The sequence below is a fragment of the Nerophis lumbriciformis genome, linkage group LG03 (genome assembly GCF_033978685.3).
Source record: "Nerophis lumbriciformis linkage group LG03, RoL_Nlum_v2.1, whole genome shotgun sequence".
Classification (NCBI taxonomy): Eukaryota; Metazoa; Chordata; class Actinopteri; order Syngnathiformes; family Syngnathidae; genus Nerophis; species Nerophis lumbriciformis.
The window spans coordinates 12104499-12131091 of record NC_084550.2 but is presented as its reverse complement, the minus strand read 5'-3'; the positions used below and the strand labels follow the sequence as shown (position 1 = coordinate 12131091).

At 41.9% G+C, this 26593-nt stretch overlaps 1 protein-coding gene across 1 annotated transcript in view; it reads right to left on the bottom strand.

Annotated features, from left to right (window-relative positions):
• LOC133579153 (uncharacterized) overlaps positions 1–19043 on the bottom strand; it is a 41487-nt gene extending 22444 nt beyond the window's left edge. The window contains exons 1-3 of the mRNA XM_061933684.2: positions 18922–19043; positions 11261–11428; positions 4739–5808 (exon numbers count right to left, since the gene is read on the bottom strand). Coding sequence (XP_061789668.2) covers positions 4739–5808; positions 11261–11428; positions 18922–18928 — 1245 coding nt within the window. The 5' untranslated portion in view covers positions 18929–19043. The remainder of the gene's footprint in view (positions 1–4738; positions 5809–11260; positions 11429–18921) is intronic.
• Between the last annotated feature and the right edge of the window lie 7550 nt (positions 19044–26593).

Genomic DNA, 26593 nt, shown 5'->3' with positions numbered 1-26593 from the left:
TACTCCGTTGCCTGCTCCGCCTCTGGCTCCGCCCACGCCGACAGACGAGCCGCCTGCTCCGCCTCTGGCTCCGCCCACGCTGACAGACGAGCCGCCTGCTCCGCCTCTGGCTCCGCCCACGCCGACAGACGAGCCGCCTGCTCCGCCTCTGGCTCCGCCCACGCCGACAGAGACGACGCCTTCTGTTTCCACGGCGACGACGCCTTCTGTTTCCACGGCGACGACGCCTTCTGTTTCCTAGGCGACGACGCCTTCTGTTTCCACGGCGACGACGCCTTCTGTTTCCACGGCGACGACGCCTTCTGTTTCCACGGCGACGACGCCTTCTGTTTCCACGGCGACGGCGCTTCCTGTTTCCACGGCGACGACGCTTCCTGCTTCCACGGCGACGACGACGCTTCTTGTTTCCACGGCGGCGACGACGCTTCCTCCTGTTGCCACGGCGGCGACGACGCTTCCTCCTGTTTCCACGGCGGCGACGACGCTTCCTCCTGTTTCCACGGCGACGACGGCGCTTCCTCCTGTTTCCACGGCGACGACGACGCTTCCTCCTGCTTCCACGGTGACGTCTGCGCTCTCCTCGTCGTCTCAGCGACCTCGGGTAGTCTGGTGGCGCAAGCGGCGCTCTCGGAGGTTAGAGTATGGACGCCAGTGGCGCAAACAGCAGCGACACCCGAGACGTAGTCGCAGAACTCTCCGGCTGCTGAACTTCTGGCGCCACTCACGCCCACCTTCTCGGCAGCCACAAATGTGGCCTTTCCATGGTCGCCCGCCTCGCCTCCGGCAGCGGCGTTCCATTCGCCGCCGCCACCTGACTGGTCCCCGGTGGATTCGGGGACATGTGACCTGGCGACCCTCCGCCAAATCCTCCCTCCACCCTCCCTGGACTCTTGAACTTTGTTATAGTTGGGGGGGTTTTAGTTTTTCAAAGGGACATCTGGAATCTGTCCCTTAAGGGGGGGGTACTGTTGTGATCCGCTGCCCGGTCGTCACAAGAAGAAAGCTGTAGGTGGGAAGCGGTGTATTGCGACCGACTGCAGCAACACAAACACAGCCGGTGTTTCATTGTTTACATTCCCGGGAGATAACAGTCAAGCTTTACCATTGGCCTGTGGAGAACTGGGACAACAGAGACTCTTACCAGGAGGACTTTGAGTTGGATGCGCAGACGCGGTACCGTGAGTACGCATGCAGCTGCGGCTTCCAAACATTTGATCGCTTGCCCGTATGTGCGTGCCGCTATGTGCATGTCACGTACGTAACTTTGGGGACTTTGGGGAAATATATGTGCTGTATGAACTTTGGGGAGGTGAACGGTAATGATTGGTCCGGCAACACCGATGCATCGGCGCATGCGTCGAGCTCATGGAGCAAAACCCTGTGTCGGTGCGCATACCGCTTTTAGAAAGTCACGTGACCGATCATGAGCTGTTTTGGTCACGTGACCGATACGCGAACTGTGTCGCACTGACGCCTCCTCTGTGCCCTGTGAGCGGGTCTTTTCTACAGCCGGAGAAATAATAACTAAGAAGAGAAAGCGTCTAAAATTGAATACGTTGGAAAAATTGTTTTTTTTAAAATAAAAATGTGTAAAAAAAAATTTCCCAGTTCACAAGCATCCTCATTCACAACACGTTCTCTTAGATTTCCATGTTATGGTACATGTTCACATTATTTATTGACTGTATCTAAAAAAGATAAAAAATATATTTTTATTTAAATGAAGTTATGAAATAATCCTAAATTAAATACAATGACTTGGTTTATATTATTGTATATACTAGGTCATAAAATCAGTTTCAGTTGAGTCGGTTGCCTGTAGGGATTTTTAATGTCCAGCAGATGTCAGTATTTAGTGACACAGTATCGACACAGTATCAATACAGTTTTGCAATGTGTCGAAACGCTTCATGACGCCTCATCAACCCATCACTAGTGAACGATACTTTGGGCTGTGGGATTGAGTGTGTTGCCTCATCAACCCATCACTAGTGAACAATACTTTGGGCTGTGGGATTGAGTGTGTTGTGCAGGTGTTTGAGTTGTATTGGCGGGTTATATGAACGGGAGGGGGGAGGTGTTTGTTATGCGGGATTCATTTGTGGCATAATAAATAAAAGCCTGGTTGTGTTGTAGCTAATAGAGTATATATATGTCTTATGTTTATTTACTGTTTTAGTCATTCCCAGCTGAATATCAGGTCCCACCCGCCTCTCACAGCATCTTCCCTATCTGAATCGCTCCCACTGCCCTCTAGTCCTTCACTTTCACTTTCCTCATCCACAAATCTTTCATCCTCGCTCAAATTAATGGGGAAATCGTTGCTTTTTCGGTCCGAATCCCTCTCGCTGCTGGTGGCCATGATTGTAAACAATGTGCGGATGTGAGGAGCTCCACAACCTGTGACGTCACGCTACTCGTCTGCTACTTCCGGTACAGGCAAGGCTTTTTTATCAGCGACCAAAAGTTGCGAACTTTATCGTCGATGTTCTCAACTAAATCCTTTCAGCAAAAATATGGCAATATCGCGAAATGATCAAGTATGACACATAGAATGGACCTGCTATCTCCGTTTAAATAAGAAAATCGCATTTCAGTAGGCCTTTAAGGATGTCAAAACAAAATGTATGCATTCTTTCCAACGGCCGCTGGGTGGCAGCAGAGGCTCCATGTATTACCTGAAGAACCATTTGACTTCTGACCTTTTCACATTATTTAACTCATCTTTACTGCTGTAGTTCAGCTCACTGAGGATGAAAGCTCTATTTAGGTATTTTAATTATCTTTAATTATTCACAAACAGGCTTAAAACAAACCATTATTATCATTACTGCCTTATTTTTTTCACTCCCTACTAATTCAAACAATTCTAGCACAAAAACATTCAGGATGTTCATACAAACAATATTACACGTCCCTAAACGTACCACTTTATTATGGTATTAATATAATATATTATTACATTGAATATTCACATGTTTATAACAGTGCTGAAAATTGTTATTTCCCCTTGGGGATTAATAAAGTATTTCTGATTCTGATAATTACATCACTCTCATAAAGCCTTTAATGCTGAATATGTTTTTTTACCATAGCTCAGCTGCACAATGTTGGAATATTGACTGCTGATATTAATATTCTTCTATTGTTTAGAATATTACACTTTACTCTTTTTCTTTGCTCAAATGAACAGGATGAAAGTGTCTTTAATTGTCACTACTGAGTGTAATTATATATAATTATGTATATAATAATCTTCCATTCTTCACCTTCATTACCGCTTGATTCAACTCTCATCTTATTTTATCCAGAGAGAACTCGACCATAAAAAGATGGTTGCACATCAATAAACTGACACTAAACTTCAATAAAACTAAATATATCATTTTTGGATATTGTAAAAATGTAAAACACAAATTATGATGGATAATATTGAAATGAAAGGAATAAAGGTAATCACATTTTTAGGAGTTAATATAGATGATGAAGTAAGCTGGACACTACATATAAATCATATAAAGAAAACATCCATCCATCCATCCATCCATCTTCTTCCGCTTATCCGAGGTCGGGTCGCGGGGGCAGCAGCTAAAGCAGGGAAGCCCAGACTTCCCTCTCCCCAGCCACTTCGTCCAGCCCCTCCCGGGGGATCCCGAGGCGTTCCCAGGCCAGCCGGGAGAGATAGTCTTCCCAGCATGTCCTGGGTCTTCCCCGTGGCCTCCTACCGGTCGGACGTGCCCGAAACACCTTCCTAGGGAGGCGTTCGGGTGGCATCCTGACCAGATGCCCGAACCACCTCATCTGGCTCCTCTCGATGTGGAGGAGCAGCGGCTTTACTTTGAGCTCCCCCCGAATGACAGAGCTTCTCACCCTATCTCTAAGGGAGAGCCCCGCCACTCGGCGGAGGAAAACATAAAGAAAACATTTTTTTAAAAATGGAGTGCAATACTAAATAGAATAAAATACATACTTACAAATATTAACTACAATTATTGTACCCAACTTCAGTTGAAGCATACATTGTTTATTGCATACAGGTCTAGGGACATACATATAAAACAATCACACAATATTCATATTACAAAAGAGAGTAATAAAGATAATTAATAGAATAGACTATAGAGACCCAACAAATGATTCATAAAGTCACACATTTTAAAATTGTAGAAAAGACAACTGCTCAAATGATGTATAAAGTAAATAATAATATGCTTCCAGAAGTGGTCCAGATGTGAACCAGTAAATATGAACTAAGAGGGATTTATGTGTACTCAAAAGCAAAGGTATGAACACATGTAAATCAAATATGTACATCATATAAATGAGTTCCTCTATGGAATCATCTACAATTAGAAATTAAATAAAAATATGTAACACTTCATTATTTAAAGACTTATATAAAAAATTATGAATAAGCATAAAAGTGAATTATGAATATCTACACATACAATGATTATTGTATGTAACATATTTTAAGTACTGTTTATTCTCACCTTTTCAGTCAAATTGTTCCGTTCATTATAAAGTACACAAATGTGTATATTAACTCATGTACTTGACTGAAATAAAAGCACTAATCAAAAGTGTCTAATCTATAAATGTCAGAATCATATTAACAAGATTGTGTTATACACACAACGATGATGTCACACGTGTTATATGTGCTGATGTTGCTAGAAAGTCAAAGTTAAAGTTTCGACATTTTATTTCAAATCCTGCATCTTCATTTGCTGCTGCTGTTCTCACCAGCACACTTGTGTTTCTTACACTGGTACTTATAAGAGAATCTTTCACCACACACACTGCAACTCAACACTTTCTCTCCTGTGTGTGTTCTCATGTGTACTGTAAGAGTGTTTGGGTGACCAAAGCTTTTGTTGCAGCTTGAACAGGAGTATGGTTTTTCACCAGAGTGCGTTCTCATGTGTGATTTTAATTGCTGTCTTTCTTTAAAACTGTAACCACACACTGAACATATAAAAGATTTTTCTCCAGTGTGTGTTCTCATGTGTATTTTTAAACTTAGATTTAATACAAAACTTTTACCACATTCCGAGCAGGAAAAAGGTTTTTCTCCAGTGTGTATTCTTATGTGTGTTTTCAAATTTTGCCTTTGAGTAAAATCTTTACCGCAGAATGAACATGAAAAAGGTTTTTCTCCGGTGTGTGTTCTCATGTGTTCTTTCAAGTTTTGCCTTTTTGTAAAATCTTTACCGCAGATTGAACATAAAAAAGGTTTTTCTCCGGTGTGTATTCTCATGTGTTCTTTCAAATGGTGCCTTAGAGTAAAATCTTTACCGCAGATTGAACATGAAAAAGGTTTTCCTCCGGTGTGTCTTTTCATGTGTCTTTTCATATTGCAACGGTCTTTAAAAGTTTTGTCACAGAGAGAACATGCGAAGTGTGTGTTGTCAGTGTTACATGTCTTATCATCTTTAGAGTCTTCATCATCAGTGTCAGGAGAGTGTGACGTTGTGTCCTCACTATCTGATAGTGGAGCTAAGAGCTTGTCTGCTTGTGATCCTCCACAGTGGTCTCCATCAGCTTCTGTTGTCATGTGTTGTGTTGAGCTGCTGCTTGGAGGCTCCGCCTCTCTCTTCTCCTCACTTTCACCTTTGACCTCTTCATCTTCACTATTTACAATCACAACAAACACTGGGAACTCCTCCAGTCCTTGAAGATGCTCTCCCTCTTCACTGATGATGTGTTCCTCCTCTTCCTCCTTAATGTGGAAGGGATGTGGTTCCTCCTTCACCATCTTGATGCCCCACTTCTGTGGCTCAGGGAGAAGATGTTCTTCACAGACGTCTGCAGGACACAAGACGACAAACATGTTTTAGAAACACCCAGCTTTGCTCAGTTCAACGATGCATTCAGAACGTTTACATGTACTTAAGCAAAACAAATAATTGAATGAACTGTCTTGAAATCTCAGTGGCAGACAAACACGCTGCTCTTTACAACTTTACTCACAGGAAAATAAAAACAAGCTACGGCGGGGGAACTTTTTTTTACTAAGGATGGGCCACATCCTACTCATAGGCCCATACCCATAGGCCTACTCAGTGGCCTAGTGGGAGATCGGTACGTCGTGAGTCATACCAAAGACTATAAAAATGGGACCTATTACCTCCCTGCTTGGCACTCAGCATCAAGGGTTGGAATTGGGAGTTGAATCACCAAAAATGATTCCCGGGCGCGGCCACCGCTGCTGCCCACTGCTCCCCTCAACCTCCCAGGGGGTGATCAAGGGTGCTGGGTCAAATGCAGAGAATAATTTCGCCACACCTAGTGTGTGTGTGACAATCATTGGTACTTTTTAACATGGCCTAAAATGTATTGTGCGATGTTATTTAATATATATTTACTAATAAAACCATTTGAAAACGAGCTACAAAGCCTCCTAATTTAGTTGCTGAAATAGGCAGTAAAATATTTCACAATTTCCAGAAGTATTTCCTCAAAACTATTATTAATCTACTTGCTAATGTATGGTTCTATCTACACTTTCGTTAAAATGTACTGAACACTTTTTCTTCTGTTTGATACTTTGCATTAGTTTTGGGTGATACTGAGAATTTGGATCCAACACCAAGTAGTTACATGGGCAGTATCGGTCATACCAATGCTGATACTGATATTTCATCTTTTCAAAATCATCCAATGATTCAATTTTGATCAAAATTATAAATCAGACAAAAACACAGAATGGCGGATATCAACTAAATATATAAACGGTTTTCCTACCATGGGCTCTGATTTAAATCCTTTTGTTTTTTGTTTTGCTTTTAAAGTCCTCGTGTGTCCATGGACTTTCCCTTACAAGAAATAGCAGAAATAAAGGAAACTCAGTGTCTATTTATTTCACACTCACACTGCTTTATTTGTTTTGATAAAAAAAAAAAGTTACTGAATCGATTTCAACTCACTAAATCGTTTCGGATCGTATTCTTCTAAAAATTTAATTAAAAAAATCAAATAATAATAAATCGTATCAGCAACAACAAATTACAAATCGAATCAAATCGTTAAAAGGAATCGTTACTCCCTTAATGACAACATGTAATATTTACTGTATTTTGTTCATTTTAAGCATTACCAGATGTAAGCATTGATTTTTACTGAGCGCATCACAACCTTCACTTTTCCCTTCAACAACAACAACAATCATGACAGACTTCATTAAAGACAGCAAAGACTACATTGAGACAAATCATAATCCAAAAACGTATATTTTTGGGAGGATGAGCTACAAGTTTTAGAAGCTGATTCGGTAAACAGATGCAGCTTTAGTGAAACACTTAGCATCATTTTAATTTTCCTAAAGGAACTATCCTGAAGGAATCAATAGAGACTTAGACTTAGACTTCCTTTTTATTGTCATTCAAATTTGAACTTTACAGCACAGATAAGAACGAAATTTCGTTACATAAGCTCATGGTAGTGCAGGATAAAAAAGCAATACGGTGCATATATAAATAAATATATATATATATATATATATATATAAATAAAATAAATAAATATATATAAATAAATAAATACATTACTGTACAGATAAATATATTGCACTTTTTCACATGCGTCCACGTTTAAGGATGTGTGTTGTATTGTCTTTTTTATTCCAGCGAGTTAATCCATTTTGGGGGGAGTTGAGGGGATAATTTAATTATGATGCGTTCAAGAGTCTTACGGCCTGAGGGAAGAAGCTGTTACAGAACCTGGAGGTTCTGCTTCGGAACCTCTTTCTAGAGTCCAGCAGTGAAAACAGTCCTTGGTGGGGGTGGGAGGAGTCTTTGCAGATTTTCTGAGCCCTGGTCAGGCAGCGGCTTTTTGCGATCTCCTGGATAGGAGGAAGAGGAGTCCTGATGATCTTTTCCGCCGTCCTCACCACTCGCTGGAGAGACTTCCAGTCTGAGGCCTTGCAGGCTCCAGTCCAGACAGAGAAGCAGTTGGTCAGCAGGCTCTCTATAGTGCCTCTGTAGAATGTGGTGAGAATGGGGGGAGGGAGCTGTGCTCTTTTCATCCGACGCAAAAAGTGCATGCGCTGCTGAGCTCTTTTTACAAGAGCTCCGGTGTGTAGGGACCAGGTTATATTGTCAGTTATCTGCACCCCCAGGAACTTGGTGCTGCTTACTATCTCCACCGCTGTGCCGTTGATGAAGAGTGGAGCGTGGCTGGACTGGTGCTTCCTGAAGTCAACGATGATCTCCTTGGTCTTGTTGACATTCAGGACCAGGTTATTGGTTCTGCACCAGTCAACCAGATGTTTCACCTCCTCCCTGTAGTCCATGTTGTTGTTGTCACGGATGGGGCCCACTACTGTTGTGTCGTCCGCATACTTCATAATGTGGTTAGTAGCGAACCTGGCGCAGCAGTCATGAGTCATCAACGTGAACAGCAGTGGACTCAGTACGCAGCCCTGGGGGAAGCCGGTGCTCAGGGAGATGGCACTGGAGGTGTTGTTGCCCACTCTCACAGACTGGGGTCTGTCTGTGAGGAAGTCAAGCAGCCAGTTGTATAGGGGGGTACTGAATCCAAGGGGGGCCAGTTTGCTCACCAAGTGCTGCATGATGATGGTGTTGAATGCTGAGCTGAAGTCCAGGAACAACATCTGCACGTGTGTGTCCTTTCCTTCCAGATGTTCAAAGCTCAGGTGGAGTGCAGAGGAGATGGCGTCCTCTGTGGAGCGGTTAGGGCGATTAGCAAACTGGTATGGGTCAAATGTGGGGGGAAGTCTCGAGACAATATATTCCTTTACCAGCCTCTTGAAACACTTCATTATGATGGGGGTGAGTGCAACGGGCGGTAATCATTGAGGGAGGAGATTGTGGGGTTTTTTGGCACTGGAATGATTGTGGCCGTCTTAAAACATGATGGTACCACAGCCTGGGTCAGCGAGATGTTGAAGATGTCTGTGAGAACCCCAGCCAGCTGGTCTGCACATCCCTTAAGCACCTTGCCCGGAATGTCATCAGGTCCCGGTGCTTTCCGGGGGTTCACTCTCCTCAGGGTTTTCCGGACATCTGCTATATCCAGGTTGAGCGGCTGCTCATCAGGGTAAGGGATGAATTTTCTCGCCGGAGTAATGTTAAGTGCCTCAAACCTTGCAAAGTAATTGTTGAGGTCATCTAGGAAGCTGATACTGTTGTCACAGGGACAGGGGGCAGCTTTAAAGTCTGTGATGACCTGTATGCCCTGCCACATTCGTCTAGTGTTTGTAGGGTTCTCAAAGACGTCCTGCACTTTGACTGTGAGCACGCTTTGCAACCTTAATGGCACGGTTCAGGTTAGCTCTGGCTGATTTTAATGCCACCATGTTGCCAGACTTGAAAGCCTTGTTCCGAGCCTTCAGCATTGCACGTACCTCACTGTTCATCCAGGGTTTCTCGTTGGCCCGTGTGGGGATGTTCTTGATCACACTGACATCCTCCATGCACTTCTGAATGTATGCGGACACAGACTCTGCATACTCCTCCACACGTGTGGTGATTTTCGGTGGTGGCTGCTTTGAACATGTCCCAGTCTGTGGTTTCGAAGCAGTCTTGTAATGCTGACATTGCTCCCTCTGGCCAGGTCCTCACCTGCTTCACTGTAGCTTGCTTTCTGATCAGCAGGGGCTTGTATGCAGGAATTAACATCACAGATAGATGGTCTGAGGAGCCGAGGTGGGGGCGCGGTGCAGCTTTATACGCCTGTTTAATATTACTATACACCAAGTCCAATCTGCTTCCACCCCTGGTTGCAAAATTCACATATTGATGGAAATGAGGGAAAACTGTTTTCATGTTAGCTTGATTAAAATCCCCTGCCACGATGAAAATTCCCTCTGGATGTGTAGTTTGCAGTTCATTGATGGAGCAGTACAAAGCATTCAAAGCTTCTTTGTTGTTAGCACTGGGGGGAATGTACACTACTGTGAAGATCATAGCACTGAATTCCATGGGTAAATAAAATGGCCTGCATTTTATAGTTAATAGTTCAACATCAGGAGAGCAGTGACGTGATACTATCTTCCCATTATTGCACCAGTTACTATTGACGTATATGCAAACACCACCGCCTCGGGATTTACCAGTGAGAGATTTGCTCCTGTCCGACCGAAACATAGTTAGCCCCTCGATGCTAACTGCCTCGTCCGGAACGGATGATTTCAACCACGTTTCTGTGAGAAATATGGCGCAGCAGTCTTTCATCTCACGTCTTGCATTTAAATCCAGCTTCAGGTAGTCCAGTTTGTTCTCCAGGGAGCAAACATTTGAAAGCAAGATGGAAGGAAGCGGCGTTCTGTGGGGATTAGCCTTTAGCTTTGTTATCAGCCCCGCTCGGCATCCCCGCTTCTGCTTCCGATCACACCGCTTACGTGTCTTCCGTCGACGGTCCCCGCTGGTACTTGACTCCGCTGCTTTAAAGGCCGCTGGATGTAGCCGGCGAAGTATTCCCATGCTAGCGAGGAGGTCCAATGTACACGCATCTTTCAGTCCAAAACGGCCGATCTATCCACATCCAGAATTGTCTGGCGGTCGTATGTGACCACGGAGTGTCCACGCTGTAAGCCAGCCATGAAATTTAAAGAATTGTCCGGTATTTTCTATACTACCATGAGCATCTGCAAACCGCAGCCCGTCAGGGCACCGCCATCTTTCTATCTAAAGTACAATCTATCCATCCATCCATGTAGCAGTATTGTAAAATGCTAAACAAGATAACATTAAAAAAAACTATCACTTACTGTACAATGTCTGCTCTCACCGGGAAGCCGACTGATGGGATGATTATATCTTTCAGCACAAGACATGTTCTCCCCGTTCAGCTGATATATTGAGCACAATTCTCACTCCTCGGGTCAAGAATGCTGGGAAGAAATGAGCATCTTGCCGTGTCTTCCTCACGACGTCTTTGGGTTTGAAACTAATTTGACCGATTCTCGGTCTATGGCCACCACCTTCGCCGATACAAGCGTGAGGCATGATTTATAATCGAGAACAAACTTTTACCAACTCAGCAGCTCATTAGCTAGTCTACCTCTCTGCGAGCAAGGAGCCGTTTGACTGAAAGTAGTTCCTCGAAGTTAGCTCTTACCATTACAATGCTGTTAATACTTGGTTAATATACAGGTCACTACGAGTAAATGGAGTAATGTTGGTGATTTTAAAAGCACAATAGAGGACTACCATTACCTGTAATGTTAGCCGCCTTGTACTAGCAGTTTTTTACTATTTAGCATACATTTTGGATGACATCTGGATGTTGTGCTTACTTGGACTGTGATGAAGCTGTGAGGACTCAGGTGGTTCAGTCTTCACAGAGACAACAGTCAGTGGAAACTTGGTGAGATCCTCCTCTCCCTCCGTAATGTGGGGGGGCCGTGGATCCTCCTGCTGCTGAAGGGGACGTTTTTCTTGACGAGCGTTCATCTGCTGGACGTCTGCAAGACAACAAACAAACTTCAGCTCAGATGTGTCAAATATTTTTTAGTCTCTCAAATATAATATTTTCCAAGTGGACTGAGAGACTTTGCGGTAATGTTCTGCTACACATGGAATAATCATCAGTCATTGATTATTATGAATTGTGCAATTGACCTTGTTTTCTGCATTTACAGTAATTATTGATAAAAAGTAACAGCTTTTTAGAACGTATAGAAACCTCCTGCTTGGATTTTAATATCGTCATGACTGTAAAGGCTTAGTGACCACATGCGTGGACAGCACCTTTTAGCTCTTATTTCCACAATTGTGTACACCAGTGGTCCCCAACCACTGGGCCGCACAAGAATTAATAAAAAAATAAAAAATAAACTTTTTTTTTTTTTATTAAATCAACATAAAAAACATAAGATACACTTGCAAATAGTGCACCAACCCAAACCTCCCTCCCCCATTTACACTCATTCACACTCATTCGCACAAAAGGGTTGTTTCTTTCTGTAATTAATATTTCTGGTTCCTACATTATATATCAATATAGATCAATACAGTCTGCAGGGATACAGTCCGTAAGCATCCATCCATCCATTTTCTACCGCTTATTCCCTTTTGGGGTCGCGGGGGGCGCTGGAGCCTATCTCAGCTACAATCGGGCGGAAGGCGGGGTACACCCTGGACAAGTCGCCACCTCATCGCAGGGCCCAGTCCGTAAGCACACATGATTATAATTTTTTATGACAAAAAAAACCTGCACACCATCACCATCACCCTCTCAGGGGTGCGACGTATACTCAGGAGCGACTTATGTGTGAAATTATTAACACATTACCGTAAAATATCAAATAATATTATTTAGCTCATTCACGTAAGAGACTAGACGTATAAGATTTCATGGGATTTAGCGATTAGGAGTGACAGATTGTTTGGTAAACGTATAGCATGTTCTATATGTTATAGTTATTTGAATGACTCTTACCATAATATGTTACGTTAACATACCAGGCACGTTCTCAGTTGGTTATTTATGCCTCATATAACGTACACTTATTCAGCCTGTTGTTCACTATTCTTGATTTATTTTAAATTGCCTTTCAAATGTCTATTCTTGGTGTTGGCTTTTATCAAATAAATTCTCATGTATGCTGTCCTACTAAAGGTGGCCGTATAAACAACTTTAACACTGTTACAAATGTGCGCCACACTGTGAACCCACATCAAACAAGAATGACAAACACATTTCAGGAGAACACCCGCACCGTAACACAACAGAACAAATACCAAGAACCCCTTGGAACCCTCCCACCCCCTCAACCTCCTCATGCTCTCCCAAATTCCAAGCAGCTGTTTTGAGGCATGTTAAAAAAAATAATGCACTTTGTGACTTCAATAGTAAATATGGCAGTGCCATAATGGCATTTTTTTCCATAACTTGAATTGATTTATTTTGGAAAACCTTGTTACATTGTTTAATGCATCCAGCGGGGCATCACAACAAAATTAGGCATAATAATGTGTTAATTACACAAATGTATATATCTGTGTCGGTAATTAAGAGTTGGACAATATCGGAATATCGGCAAAAAAGCCATTATCGGAGATCTCTAATCAGTTCATTTAATTTCCATGAAATGTCCGCCCGAATGCAGCTGAGATAGTCTCCAGCAACACCCATACCTGCCAACTTTTGAAATCAGAAAAACCTAGTACCCAGGGTCCAGGGGCCGCAGGCCCCGGTAGGTCCAGGACAATGTCCTGGTGGGAGGTTCAGGGGGGCGAAGCTCCCCGACGCAAAATGATTGATTGCATTCAGACAGGTTAAAATGTTGCTAAAACCATCACTTTTCTATCAGTCACAGTGACTTTTCAAAACAAAAATATTACAGCAAAAATCATATGGGTTGATTGACATGTTTATTCTGTAAGCTAACTTCAATAGTTTGAAATTATTTTGACAGTTAATGCCAGTTATCCTGTCAACCTTTCACAAGACTTCAATCTGTTAATTGAAAGTATAAACAGTATAAACACTTTTTACAGTAAACAAATGGTAAAACAGTACTAAACAATTCCATTAAAAAAAACAATGGTGTCATTATTAACTTTCTGTCCAAGCTTGTATAATCTACTGCCTTGTTCAATTGTAAAAAATATTCTGTGCCTAAAATTCACATTTCTATCACAATTATCATACTGTAAACATGGTAAGCTAACTTCATTAAAATTAATAGTCCTGTCAATAGCATGGAATTACAATTCAAATGTAGTTTTTTTGTAAGCCTTTCAAAAGAATTCAAAATATGAAAAATTAATGAAAATTAATTTAAGCCGTCAGACACTTGAAAAGTGGCACATCACATCTCTAATGTAATCATTTTAACTTTTCAACAGAAATAGCACTGCAAAAATATTAAGGACATACTGTATTTTGGTAGTTATGCTGTCAACATTTAACAAGATTTCTTCAACTTGGACTTGAAAGCATAAGTAGTATAAACACTTTTAACAGTATAACAGTACTAAACAATTCCAATAGATAACATTGGTGTCATTACCTTTTTGTGACTAAAATCCAAATTTAGCAACGGCATTAGACTTGTGTTTTTTTGTCCCAACGTGGTCTTTTACATCGCTAATTCCTCCGTGTCCGATCGAAAAATCTTGTCTGCACAAGGTGCAATTCGCGTAGTTTTCACCCTTTTTGGAACGGATAATTATTCCCGGATAGGCTTTTGAATATTCTTCACGGAATGACTGCAGTTTTCTTTTCGGTTTAAGACTCGTTTGCGATTTTTCTCCGGCTGATTCCATGATCGTTCGCTCGTTTGGAAACAATGGCAACAGGTGCCTCTTGCTTGGCAGCGGTGCTATAAATAGCCTCCCGCATGGCATTCGGAATGGCTCGATAGGAAGTTACGGGAAGCAGTGTCGATTGTCATTGTTGTTACGCGATTTCGTGAATAAAACTTAAAAAAAAAAAAAAAATTTAATTAATGAAAAACCGTATTTTTTATCACTGCAACCGTAACCCGGAATAGGTTGATGAAAACCGTACTAATTACGGGAAAACCGGAGTAGTTGGCAGGTATGAACACCCCCCCAACCCCAAAAAGGGACAAGCGGTAGGAAATGGATGGATGTTATCAAGGTAATAGAAGTGTGTGCAAACAACATAATTTGTATTTATTGCTAATAAAGTTAGCAGACACAAAGTAGACTACTGCAGTGCATGTGTAATACATAATAATAATAATTTTAATAACTTTAGTGTCTTTGAGTTCACTGAAAAGCACTATACCAAATAAAATGTATTATTATTATAATTATTATTATAACATGTGACGGCGTGGCGAAGTTGGTAGAGTGGCTGTGCCAGCAATCGGAGGGTTGCTGGTTACTGGGGTTCAATCCCCGCCTTCTACCATCCTAGTCACGTCCGTTGTGTCCTTGGGCAAGACACTTCACCCCTTGCTCCTGATGGCTGCTGGTTAGCGCTTTGCATGGCAGCTCCCGCCATCAGTGTGTGAATGTGTGTGTGAATGGGTGAATGTGGAAATACTGTCAAAGCGCTTTGAGTACCTTGAAGGTAGAAAACAGCTATACATGTATAACCCATTTATCATTTATTTATTCCAGACTTAAATTACGAGACGTTCGTTCCTTTCTAGTGACAAATATTTAATGATGCTAGCGTGACTGTACGTTATACAGCAAAAAAAAAAGTTAAAGTATGAAATAAGTCAATATAATTCTCATAGAGAACATATAAAATACACTCATCAAAAGAACGCTCGCATTTGCTACGTAGGGCCTGCTAGCAGGCTAACGCTAGCACGTTAGCTTCGAACAACATACCAGGTAAATAACATAAATGATATATCCATCCATCCATCCATCCATTTTCTACCGCTTATTCCCAAAAATATATAATTTATATTACCTCATTAGCCGCATGTACAAGAGATGAGTGGAATATATTCTTCCTATTGTTCCACCAGCAACGCTTAAATGGGACTTTTTTTTGTTCTGTGGTTGGGCGAAGGAAGTGTGCACCACTCACTATTGTCCCAGTGAAACACGTGTTTCGCCAACATTTGTTCTGCGAAGACGTCACACAGGAGGAAGAAGAAAAAAACAGGATGGCGTCTGACGGAAAATGCGTTGTTTTGGGTATTATGGTTTATTGGTCTTAATTACAACGTACATGTGCACATGTATGTCGTTTAACAGAGTAAACGTCTTTATTAATTGTTTGTATGTGGATACATTAGTCTGAGTGCACTTTGACGTGCTAGCCTAGCCTAGCCTGCTGGTTAGCTTAGCTTGTTAGCTGCTAACAAAGAGAGGCGGAACTTAAAAATACTATGATGAGTGTATTATTTATTTTGTTCCTTTTTTTCTTTCCTTATGCTATTCTTGTTTCAAAACATTGTTAAATTTTTGAATATTTTTACGGAAATAAGTAGTATGTCTTTGTTTTAAAAATGTAAAATGGACTGTATAGGGTGACCAGGTGTCCGGATTTAGGCCGGACAGTCCGGATTTTTAATGCCCTGTCCGGCGTCCGGCGCAGCATCAAGCCGGACACGTATTTGTCCTCCTTTTTGAGGCACTAGGCTTGAAGAGCGGAGTTTTTTCATCTTTGCTGGGCTGCAGCGCAATAGCCAATCAAAGACCGTAAAAAATGCCCCCAACGCAGTAACATATCAAATGATTGGCTAAGAGCTGTGTCGGATACAAATCTGCTTATCATTGGTTAAAAAAGTAAACAAGGGTCCATGTGCTTCTGCGGCATGACATTGACAGAAAGTTAGCATCATGCCAAAACGCAAGACCTCGTTTAATTCTGAATGGATAAAAGAGAACGAATTTATAACGAAAAGCAGTCGAGACTCATTCCATGGCTTCTGCACACTTTGTCGATGTGATGTCGACGTAAGTAGTCAGGGGAATGCTGCAATTGAACGGCATGCGGGTGCGCGGATAAACATAAAAGTAATAAACGTGCGGCAGGTACCTCTTCAATGAGGACATTTTTTCGTGAAGTTTCGTCGCCCCTGGATGACAAGATAACCGCTGCGGAGCTGTGCAAGGTGTACCATGCTGTAAAGCAGTGGTTCTCAAATGGGGGTACGCGTACCCCTGGGGGTATGTAATGTAATGTAAGTTCATAAACTGAACATCAAATCAAGTAGGCTATTCCATTCATTACCATAAACCCAGAGTTTCCCCCATGCCATGATGGTTTGACCCTCACTAAAATGTCGGTCAAAAAGAAGTGTGAAAAGAAATGCAACAATGCAATATTCAGTCTTGACAGCTAGATTTTTTTGTAGACATGTTCCATAAATATTGATGTTAAAGATTTCTTTTTTTGTGAAGAAATGTTTAGAATTAAGTTCCTGAATCCAGGTGGATCTCTATTACAATCCCCAAAGAGGGCACTTTAAGTTGATGATTACTTCTATGTGTAGAAATCTTTATTTATAATTGAATCACTTGTTTATTTTTCAACAAGTTTTTAGTTATTTTATATATATTTTTCCAAATAGTTCAAGAAAGACCACTACAAATGAGCAATATTTTGCACTGTTATACAATTTAATAAATCAGAAACTGATGACATAGTGCTATATTTTACTTCATCTCTTTTTTTCAACCAAAAATGCTTTGCTCTGATTAGAGGGTACTTGAATTAAAAAAATGTTCACAGGGGGTACATCACTGAAAAAAGGTTGAGAACCACTGCTGTAAAGCATCACCAGTCCTACAGAAGTTTAGACTGCGGCATGAAAGGGGACCGGGAGATTTTCAGTGACTAGCCCACAGCTAAAGGGATGGCCTGTGGCCGAACAAAAGCCAAGGCATTGTGCGAGAACGTCATCGCTCACTATTCAGTACAGGAACATACCGACTACATAAAAGAAAACAACCTACCCTTTTCCGTGGCAACCGACGCCTCAAATAAAGGAACAAACAAGTGTTTTCCCATTGTGGTAAGATATTTTCACTTTGATGAAGGCATCCAACATGTCCTGTTGGATTTTTATAGTGACAGCAACGAAACGTCAGAAGCCATAACAAACCAGCTGCTGGCAAAACTTGAGATGTCTGGCTTAGAGGTGAAAAACATGTCTGCATATGCAGCAGACAATGCCAGTGTCAATTGTGGCAAACATAACAGTGTATCAGAAGCTGAAACTGAGCCAAAAAGATGTGCTCCCTGCAAACTGTTTGGCCCATATTCTGCATAACGCAACCAGATATGCAGCAAGCAGCCTTGATGTTGATGTGGAAATTTTTTTGTGGCATTTTTCTTTTTATTATATATGTTAACTACATTTAAGTCCACACATGTTATGCTTTGTGGCACTCTGCACTTGAAAAGATTCATCTCAGTGGTCACTTTTTGAACACCACAATGTATTGAATAAATACAAATACTGTTAACAAACACTTGACTTTAATATTTTTTCCTATTCAGCCACACAAACATCATCTTTAAACCACTCAAAATTGTACTATAAATAAGAGTATACCAGAGTCCTATGTACACCATAGTAATTTATTGATATGCCGCATAATGTCCTCCTTTTTGGTGTCATGGAAATGGTCACCCTAAATGGACACGTTTACTTTTATTTTCAGAATGTTGAAAATTGTACCCGGGGTGGGGGGGGGGGGGAAAGAGCTGGTTAGTCGTTTCTCTCGCGAGATCTGGAAGTGAGAGCTGCTTACTCTTTTCTCTCGCGAGATCTGACAACACTGCGCGCGAACCGAACACGGCGAGGATAAAGCAAGATGGCGTCTGACGGTGAAGACGAGTCGTCACAGTTCAATGTTCTTAATCTGTGCGTCCATGTACACATATATGTCGTTTATTAGACTCTATTAAATAGAGTAAACATCGTTAATAATTGTTTGCATCCGGTTATATTAGTCTGAGCGCACGTTGTTGCTTCTCGAGCTAGCTTAGCTTGCTAATTAGCTTAGCTTGTTAGCTGCTAACAAAGAGAGGCGGAAGTGGTCAAAACACATCGCTAAGTAGAGATCAAATGTGAGTGTAAAGTGTTGTGATTGTGTGAAAATGTGCGAAAGAACGATAGCAAAGTATGAGGAGGAACTTTGTCCAACAAAAGAGGAGAAGGAGCGACAACATCAAAAACATCAAGTTGTGTTACACAGAACAGGTTTGTTTACTTCTTACTCTCACATCTTTACTAACTCTATATTTTTTATTATTAACACTATTCTTAAATAGATAGTCTATAGAAAGATGAATTGTCATGTGAGGATGATGCACTGATTGTTTTACGTTGTTCATAAAAACGAGACAGTTTCAGACACACAATATTTATGAGAGGTTGATGTTCCTCTCAGTTTGTAACAATGTGTATCAACATGTGTACACAAAACTCACACAGTCACCGGGGGGAATATTCCAGAGAGCAGGTTAAGTGCAAACTCCTGAGTATGTAAAGCTCGAGCCAGATACCTGCCATCTTTTCTTGGATGCTAGTTCATTAATGTCGGGGCTCAGGCTTTGAGCTGAAGCAACCTTCATTATCGAACGAAAGTGTTTATCAGTCGTCATTTCTCGTATTCCACAGTCTTGGGGGCGTGCCTTACAGGCACTGCTTTTAACGTCCTCTACGAGCTGACGTCACGTCCGATTTTCATCCCTTTTAACAACGTGCCCGTCCAGTCACAAGATATGAGCGACTCCTGTACGCACACACACGTAAATGCAAAGCATACTTCATCAACAGCGACACAGTTTACACTGAAAGTGCCATATAAGCAACTTTAACATTGTTAGAAATATACCCCACACTGGGAATCAAACCAAACAAGAATGACAAACACATTTTGGGAGAAAATCCGCACAGTAACACAACATACACACAACAGAACAAATACCTAGAACCCTTTGCAGCACTGACTCTTCAGGTGTTGTGCCGGATAATGCACCCCCGGCGTAGAATGCACCCCCCTGACGGGAGTGTTTTATCAACTAAAGCCCACACTTAAAGTTTCCACGTGCAAGATTGAATCTATTTAAAAAAGTTATTTAATAAGAAGCCAAAAGTGCAAAAACAATAATGTTCGTGTTGGAGGAGTTGTGAATGAATGAAATATGAAATCCGTGCTGCAGTCGCTGCTGGGCCACAACATTAGGTACACCTGCAGACTGCAGCACGGATTTCATATTTCATTCATTCACAACTCCTCCAACGCGAACATTATTGTTTTTGCACTTTTGGCTTCTTATTAAATAACTTTTTCAAATAGATTCAATCTTGCAAGTGGAAACTTTAAGTGTGGGCTTTAGTTGATATAACACTCCCGTCAGGGGGTGCATTCTACGCCGGGGGTGCATTATCCGGCACAAAACCAGGATGCTACAATATACACTCCCGCTACCTCCAAACCCCCCCCCCCCCCCCCCCCCCCACACACACACACACCTTGTAGCGTCCCGGAAGAGTTAGTGCTGCAAAGAGTTCTGGGTATTTGTTCTGTTGTGTTTATGTTGTGTTACTGTGGATGTTTTCCCAAAATGTGTTTGTCATTCTTGTTTGGTGTGGATTCACAGTGTGGCGTATATTTATAACAATGTTAAAGTTTTTTATACTGGCACCCTCAGTGTAACTTGTATCGCGGAAGATCAAGTATGCGTTGCATTCATTTCTGTGTGCGTGTCAAAGCCGCATGTATTATGTAACTGGGCCAGCTCTTGTTGGACTGGACGAAAAGGGAACGTTACAATTCTCGTGAGGGGCACTGAAATTTGGGAGTCTACCGGGAGGTTTGGCAAGTGGGAGGTTTGGCAAGCATGAGAATTAGTAGTGTACCGCGGAACCGCCACTGTATATGATTGGCGGGCCAGCTCTAGTGTTAATTTGTTATCGCCTCACGGGCCAAGTGAAATTACACGGCAGGCAAAATTTGGCCCGCGGGCCAGAGTTTGACACCCGTGGGTTAGAGTGTCCGCCCCTGAGATAAGTAGGTTGTGAGTTCAAACCTCGACCCAGTCATACCAAAGACTATAAAATAGGACCATTACCTCCCTGCTTGGCACTCAGCATCAAGTGTTGGTATTGGGGGTCAAATCACCATAAAAAGTATTCCCGGGTGCGGCCACCGCTGCTGCTCACTGCTCCCCTCACCTCCCAGGGGGTGATCAAGGGTGATGGGTCAAATGCAGAGAATAATCTCGCCACACCTAGTGTGTGTGTGACAATCATTGGTACTTTAACTTTTTAATGTGGCAGTGATTGTCGAAAAAACAAAGCCTGATCTAAAGATGACACCTTGATCTCATACCATCTCAAACCAATTGGCCGTTCATTAATAAGTGAAATGTCTTATAGTCGCTTAAATTCGTCTTTAACCAAGCAACACTGTTTTATTCAGTTACTCGATTAATCGAAAATATTTCCAGTATAACACTTGATTAATAAAAATTTCCAATAGCCACAGCCCTATATATCATGTACAATTTAATACTTAGCATGTAGGAGTTAAAATGTGTTTTGTTTGTGTCCTGTAGACATCCATCAGCTGATTGAACACCAAGAAGAATGTCTCCCTCATCTGCAGGGGGACAGTTTCACTTCAGAGTATCCACAGCCCTCCCATTTTAAAGGGGACAAGGAGGATCCACAGCCCCCCTATTTTAAAGAGGAAGAGGAAGAGGAAGGAGAGTGTCCTGTAGGGCAGGAGGAGGCTGATCTCACCAAGTTTCCACTGACTGTTGTCTCTGTGAAGACTGAAGAGCATGAAGACAAACCACCTGAGTCCTCACAGCTTCATCACAGTCCAAGTAAGCACAACATCCACATATCATCTACAAACCCCGTTTCCATATGAGTTGGGAAATTGTGTTAGATGTAAATATAAACGGAATACAATGATTTGCAAATAATTTTCAACCTATATTCAGTTGAATATGCGACAAAGACAACATATTTGATGTTCAAACTGATAAACTTTTTTTTTTTGTTGCAAATAATCATTAACTTTAGAATTTGATGCCAGCAACACATGACAAAGAAGTTGGGAAAGGTGGCAATAAATACTGATAAAGTTGAGGAATGCTCCTCAAACACTTATTTGGAACATCCCACAGGTGAACAGGCAAATTGGGAACAGTTGGGTGCCATGATTGGGTATAAAAGTAGATTCCATGAAATGCTCAGTCATTCACAAACAAGGATGGGGCGAGGGTCACCACTTTGTCAACAAATGCGTGAGCAAATTGTTTAACAGTTTAAGAACAACCTTTCTCAACCAGCTATTGCAAGGAATTTAGGGATTTCACCATCTACAGTCCGTAATATCATCAAAGGGTTCAGAGAATCTGGAGAAATCACTGCACGTAAGCAGCTAAGCCCGTGACCTTCGATCCCTCAGGCTGTACTGCATCAAGAAGCGACATCAGTGTGTAAAGGATATCACCACATGGGCTCAGGAACACTTCAGAAACCCACTGTTAGTAACTACAGATGGTCGCTACATCTGTAAGTGCAAGTTAAAACTCTCCAATGCAAGGCGAAAACCGTTCATCAACAACACCCAGAAACGCCGTCGGCTTCGCTGGGCCTGAGCTCATCTAGGTTGGACTGATACAAAGTGGAAAAGTGTTCTGTGGTCTGACGAGTCCACATTTCAAATTGTTTTTGGAAACTGTGGATGTTGTGTCTTCCGGACCAAAGAGGAAAAGAACCATCTGGATTGTTATAGGCGCAAAGTTGAAAAGCCAGCATCTATGATGGTATGTTGGTGTATTAGTGCCCAAGACATGGGTAACTTACACATCTGTGAAGGCGCTAATTAATGCTGAAAGGTACATACAGGTTTTGGAGCAACATATGTTGCCATCCAAGCAACGTTACCATGGACGCCCCTGCTTATTTCAGCAAGACAATGCCAAGCCACGTGTTACATCAACGCGGCTTCATAGTAAAAGAGTGCGGGTACTAGACTGGCCTGCCTGTAGTCCAGACCTGTCTCCCATTGAAAATGTGTGGCGCATTATAAAATACCACAACGGAGACCCCCGGACTGTTGAACAACTTAAGCTGTACATCAAGCAAGAATGGGAAATAATTCCACCTGAGAAGCTTAAATGTGTCTCCTCAGTTTCCAAACGTTTACTGAGTGTTGTTAAAAGGAAAGGCCATGTAACACAGTGGTGAACATGCCCTTTCCCAACTACTTTGGCACGTGTTGCAGCCATGAAATTGTAAGTTAATTATTATTTGCAAAGAAAAAATAAAGTTTATGAGTTTGAACATCAAATATCTTGTCTTTGTAGTGCATTCAATTGAATATGGGTTGAAAAGGATTTGCAAATCATTGTATCCCGTTTATATTTACATCTAACACAATTTCCCAACTCATATGGAAACGGGATTTGTAAGTACTCCACGATTGTGTGCCGCCAAACATGCTCGTCTGCTCGTAAAACCAGCAATGTCACGATGTGACTTCGACGCGAGAGCAGGGGGGTGCGCGGCAGGTACGTTTCAGAGACGGTATAGTACCGAAAATGATTCATTAGCGGTACTATACTAATACCGGTATACCGTACAACTCTAATAGGTGGTATGGCCCACTTATAATTAAAATAACAAAATGTTGGTTTTCATCAGATATGTTCTAGTATTGTATATGTGGATGGGGGCCCTGCTTTGGAAATAATGTGTACCCCTTTAAGAGATCGCATTTAGTTCCACTTCAAACATTCACATGTTGCACAATGAGATGAGTGCTGGAGCACAAGCGTGGGATAACGTGAACAGTTGTGGAACTTTCTAACGAACACAGTGGAAAGTATTTTGTGAAAAATGAAATGACGCAGATATTGCTTTCTCCTTTTCCTGTTAACTCGAGAGAGAAAAAACGATATCTCCTTTGAAGCGCGATGTATGCGCAGACACCGTTGTGGTATAACAAAATGGTGGCTGCCGATGTAGTTTCCAATGTCACTTCGTCAGTACTTTTTTTAACCAAGTATCACCTCAGAAAATACTTGGATTTCCAAGTACCACCATCATGAACAGCATTAAAATACAGTAGCATAGTAGGCCTTAATTATTCCTTAAAAACAAGGAGGACTCTTTATTTAACACGTATATTTAATATTTTAGCCACTGTAATATTACACACAGGTTGAACAGTAACATTGTGTTTGAATACAGGAAAATAAAACACTGTACTCTAATAATAAAATAATATTTGGCGTACCAATAGTGGTACACTTACATCAGTTTTATGTGTATGTACATATATACATATATATGTGTGTTTATATGTATATATGTGTGTATCAGGGATATAACGGTATAATGATAAACCGCGGTAAAATTCTGGACATTGGGTACTACCGTTTCATTTTTAATTATCGAAAACCCTCATTTAGTAATGCATTTTAGGCGACATTGCTCACTTCCTGGAAATGCAGTGGCGACGCGCCTTTGAAGACTTAGACTAGACTTCCTTTTTATTGTCATTCAAATGTAAACTTTACAGCACAGATAAGAACAACATTTTGTTACATAAGTTCATGGTAGTGCAGGATAAAAAAGCAATAAGGTGCATATATAAATAAATAAATATTTTATAAAATGAAGATGGCGCATGTGCACTAGCGCTGTTTGTAATGACGGAAAACAACACAAGGACCTTACTCTTGAAATGTTGCCCTCAGAGTAAAAAGACACAATCTAAAGTCAAAATATTTTGGAGTCGTAAAGCATGCTGAGGGTAAAATAATTGAAGATAGTCAGCCCATCACCAGAAAATGCAGGAAAAAAGTCCCCGCGAAGGAAGGCAACACTTCAAACATGATGAGCCAATAGCACCATCCACAATAATACAATGCAAGGTAAGTCAACTTGTAGCTGAGTGCATGATGCAAAGTGTTTGAAAGGCCTACTGAAACCCACTACTACCGACCACGCGGTCTGATAGTTTATATATCAATGATGAAATCTTAACATTGCAACACATGCCAAAACGGCCGGGTTAGCTTACTAAAGTGCAATTTTAAATTTTGCGCGAAATATCCTGCTGAAAACGTCACGGATTGTGGAGGACATTTTGGGACAGCATGGTGGCCAGCTATAAAGTCGTCTGTTTTCATCGCAAAATTCCACAGTATTCTGGACATCTGTGTTGGTGAATCTTTTGCAATTTGTTCAATGAACAATGGAGACAGCAAAGAAGAAAGCTGTTGGTGGGAAGCGGTGTATTGCGGAAGGTGTTGTGCTGGATAACGCACCCCTGCCGTAGAATGCACCCCCTGACTGTTTTGCCGGGTAACACAGCCGGTGTTTCATTGTTTACATTCCCTAAAGATGACAGTCAAGCTTTACCATTGGCCTGTGGAGAACTGGGACAACAGAGACTCTTACCAGGAGGACTTTGAGTTGGATACGCAGACACGGTACCGTGAGTACGCATGCAGCTGCGGCTTCCAAACATTTGATCGCTTGCCCGTACGTGCGTGCCGCTATGTGCATGTCACGTACGTAACTTTGGGGACTTTGGGGAATTATGTGCTGTATGAACTTTGGGGAGGTGAACGGTACTTTGGGCTGTGGGATTGAGTCTGTTGTGCAGGTGTTTGAGTTGTATTGGCGGGTTATATAGACGGGAGGGGGGAGGTGTTTGTTATGCGGGATTAATTTGTGGCATATTAAATATAAGCCTGGTTGTATTGTGGCTCAAAAAGTGTATATATATATATATATATATATATATGTCTTGTGTTTATTTACTGTTTTAGTCTTTCCCAGCTGAATATCAGGTCCCACCCGCCGCTCACAGCATCTTCCCTATCTGAATCGCTCCCACTGCCCTCTAGTCCTTCACTCTCACTTTCCTCATCCACAAATCTTTCATCCTCGCTCAAATTAATGGGGAAATCGTCGCTTTCTCGGTCCGAATCGCTCTCGCTGCTGGTGCCCATGATTGTAAACAATGTGCGGATGTGAGGAGCTCCACAACCTGTGACGTCACGCGCATATCGTCTGCTACTTCCGGTACAGGCAAGGCTTTTTTTATCAGCGACCAAAAGTTGCAGACTTTATCATCGATGTTCTCTACTAAATCCTTTCAGCAAAAATATGGCAATATCGCGAAATGATCAAGTATGACACATAGAATGGACCTGCTATCCCCGTTTAAATAAGAACATCGCATTTCAGTAGGCCTTTAATTGTAGCCTGATTTAGCCATTCCTTTACCACTTTTGACATGTGTTTGGGGTCATTGTCCTGTTGGAACACCCAACTGCGCCCAAGATCCAACCCCCGGGCTGATGATTTTAGGTTGTCCTGAAGAATTTGAGAGCAGAATTGAAAATGAAATCTGAATTGGTAAAATCTTATCAATATCGCTCCTAACATGTGACTGAACAAAGATGGACTCTTCTCGAGCATGTTTGTCTTCTTGTGTCCTGCAGACGTCTGTGAAGAACATCTTCTCTCTGAGCAACAGAAGTGGAGCTTCAGGATGGACGAGGAGGAGCCACAGCCCTCCCACATTAAGGAGGAAGAAGAGGTGTCACATACATTGCAAATGCAAAGGGAAGAAAATAACCCACTGACCTCCCATTTTAAAGAGGAAGAGGAGGAACACAGCATCAGTCACGAATGGTTGGAGGAGTTCCATGTGGTTGTGAAGAGTGAAGATGATGAGGTCAAAGGTGAAAGTGAGGAGACAAGAGAGGCGGAGCCTCCAAGCAGCAGCTCAACTCAACACATGACAACAGAAGCTGATGGAGACCACTGTGGAGGATCACAAGCAGACAAGATCTTAGCTCCACTATCAGATAGTGAGGACACAACGTCACACTCTCCTGACACTGATGATGAAAACTCCAAAGATGATAAGACATGTCACACTGACAACACCCGCTTCGCATGTTCTCTCTGTGACAAAACTTTTAAAGACCATAGTAATCTGAAAAGACACATGAGTACACACACCGGAGAGAAACCTTTTTCCTGCTCAGAATGTGGTAGAGATTTTAGACTAAAACACATGCTGAAAGTACACATGAGAACACACACTGGAGAAAAACCTTTTTTATGTTCAATCTGCGGTAAAGATTTTACTCAAAAGCAACATTTGAAGATACACATGAGAATACACAC